Source organism: Ceratina calcarata, unplaced genomic scaffold (assembly GCF_001652005.2).
Source record: "Ceratina calcarata isolate Rehan_Ccalc_2016 unplaced genomic scaffold, ASM165200v1 scaffold16.2, whole genome shotgun sequence".
NCBI classification, from domain to species: Eukaryota; Metazoa; Arthropoda; class Insecta; order Hymenoptera; family Apidae; genus Ceratina; species Ceratina calcarata.
The window spans coordinates 35749-37853 of NW_017137284.1; the positions used below are offsets into that span (position 1 = coordinate 35749).

The following is a 2105-nucleotide window of genomic DNA, read 5'->3' on the forward strand; positions in this document are numbered from 1 at the left end:
ATGCAAGACGATAAGTGTTCGTATATTTTGCATTACACAACGTTTGAAGAGCGTGACGCGGCACCGCGGAATTTTTCCAGCGTCTTCGCCAACAGCATTTAAAATAATTCACAATTTCCTTGCCTGTAAACGACACGCCGTTATGAAATCGTTAACCGCACGTTTTTGTTGTAACGAAACCCGTTAACATCTGTGCAACTGTAGGTCAGTAAAGTTGTCAGGTTTTTACCCAACGTGTGATTGCAATTTTATTTTGAAATGTTTAATGAAAAAAAGCGTAGAGAAAGGAAGACTGAAGTTGTAACATTTTTATATTCACTGTAATATTTTCTTATCACTCGTTTTGTTATCGGGTTTCAAGGGAAAGAAATGAAGTCATTTAACAAAGTGGTTGTCTTAAGGTTGTATTTCGAGACAAAACCGCAATGATTTTGTCACGTCGTTCACAGAAACACGTTGACGAATATTGCGGTTTCGTTGCGAGGATGTTGGTAGTCGGGTACGCAAATATGCATTGAGATTAGCAGTTGCGCTGGCGCTCGTTGGTGGAACACTGACACCGGTTGTACCGAGGCATCCGCTAATCTCATCGCCACTTTGCGTTATTGCATTAACAACATAGTTTTCTCTAGTTACGCAAAGTATGCGGCCTGCGTTGGAAAGTTTAGGCGTTGATCAGCCTCAGGATATTCGAGACTCTCAGTATCATTTTCTAATGCGAATGCAATAATGACCGTACTGAAAAAAATCGTACGCAAATTTTGCGGAATGCGTGAAATAAATATATGAGAGATGTATTTAACACGTGTGCTACTAATCGTAAATCTCGTTTTTTCATACGTAGATTCATAAAAAGAAACTCTCACAGATACAACAAGCCTGTGCAAAAGGATGACTGCCAGACATCAGTAAGTAAACCGAGATATTAAAATGGAATAGAATCATTGAGATTTATATGCATATGTATTGTAGCTGGATAATTAACGGTAAAGTTCATGCAAATATGATTAAGTGTTCCATGTGAAAATCTTGGGTAATATCCTATTGAGTACAGAAATAGCATTTTCTATAGTTTGTCTGAAGATATTCATCTTAAAGCAGAATAATAAAACAGACGTCATTAAATAGTGTGAATAATTGAATAAAACTAAGTTTTTATAGAAATTCTCCTTGACTTTTTTTATGGGAAAATATTTCGTCTTGGGAAGAAGTTGTTCGATTTTGAAATGATCATTGAAGCCTAATTAACGTCTGCGCGATCATAATTTCGATTACGAAAGTTCGCCTCGCATTCTGGGTCCGAGTACCGTAATTGTACCACTGATTTCTCACGATTCTTACCTCTGTACTGAGACGGTGCATGAAAGTGGTATGATGCCCCGTCAAGGTCTTCATCGGCTTGGAGAGGACTCAGGCTTAAAAGTTTCGGAGCCTCGGCGTGGGCGCGAAACCAACGCATCTCTGAAACAATCAATTAAACCCTCGATACAATCATATATTTCCTGAGATCTATTTTAATAATAACGGGTAATCTCTAAACCTTTCGAAACCCGACACGAAGTTTAATTACCTCGCAATTACAAGAAGTATAAATCGCGTTCCTCTACTACACCGTTCCAAATTCCATCTTAATTGCCTTTAATCTTTTTTGCGATCTCAGGGAAAAAACTAGTAGAAATAATGGGAGGCAATATCAAATCTTTGATCGATCGCAATAACAATAATCCGTTAAAAGTGAAACGGATACGGTGAATGGATTTCGCGTGAAACAAACGGCGACAGTTTCCGTTGCGATTGCTGAACCGAAGCCCTTCCCTTCTCCTCGCTATTGCACTTGTCCCTGATACCATATGTACCGTAAAAAAAAAGGCTGGGGAATTCAACAGCCTTGACAAGGAATGAAGGATGTTATAAATCGCGAACTTGTCATTATTTATCGTCCTTGATCAGTCCAGGTTTTGTGCTTGAGGATTGATTGAATTGCCTCATGCATGCCCTAATAAAAATTAGTACGTCATTTCATGTAATAATTGTACAACACGACGTTCTGTATAACGATTGATGCAATAATTCATGTACCAATTAATATTAAATTTCTTATGATG

At 38.1% G+C, this 2105-nt stretch overlaps 1 protein-coding gene across 1 annotated transcript in view; it reads right to left on the bottom strand.

Moving 5' to 3' along the window:
* The window catches only part of LOC108632530 (uncharacterized), a 35437-nt gene that overhangs the window by 6891 nt on the left and 26441 nt on the right, over positions 1–2105 (bottom strand). Inside the window, exon 2 of the mRNA XM_018037181.2 lies at positions 1342–1461. Within this exon, the coding sequence (XP_017892670.1) occupies positions 1342–1459 (118 nt within the window). The 5' untranslated portion in view covers positions 1460–1461. The remainder of the gene's footprint in view (positions 1–1341; positions 1462–2105) is intronic.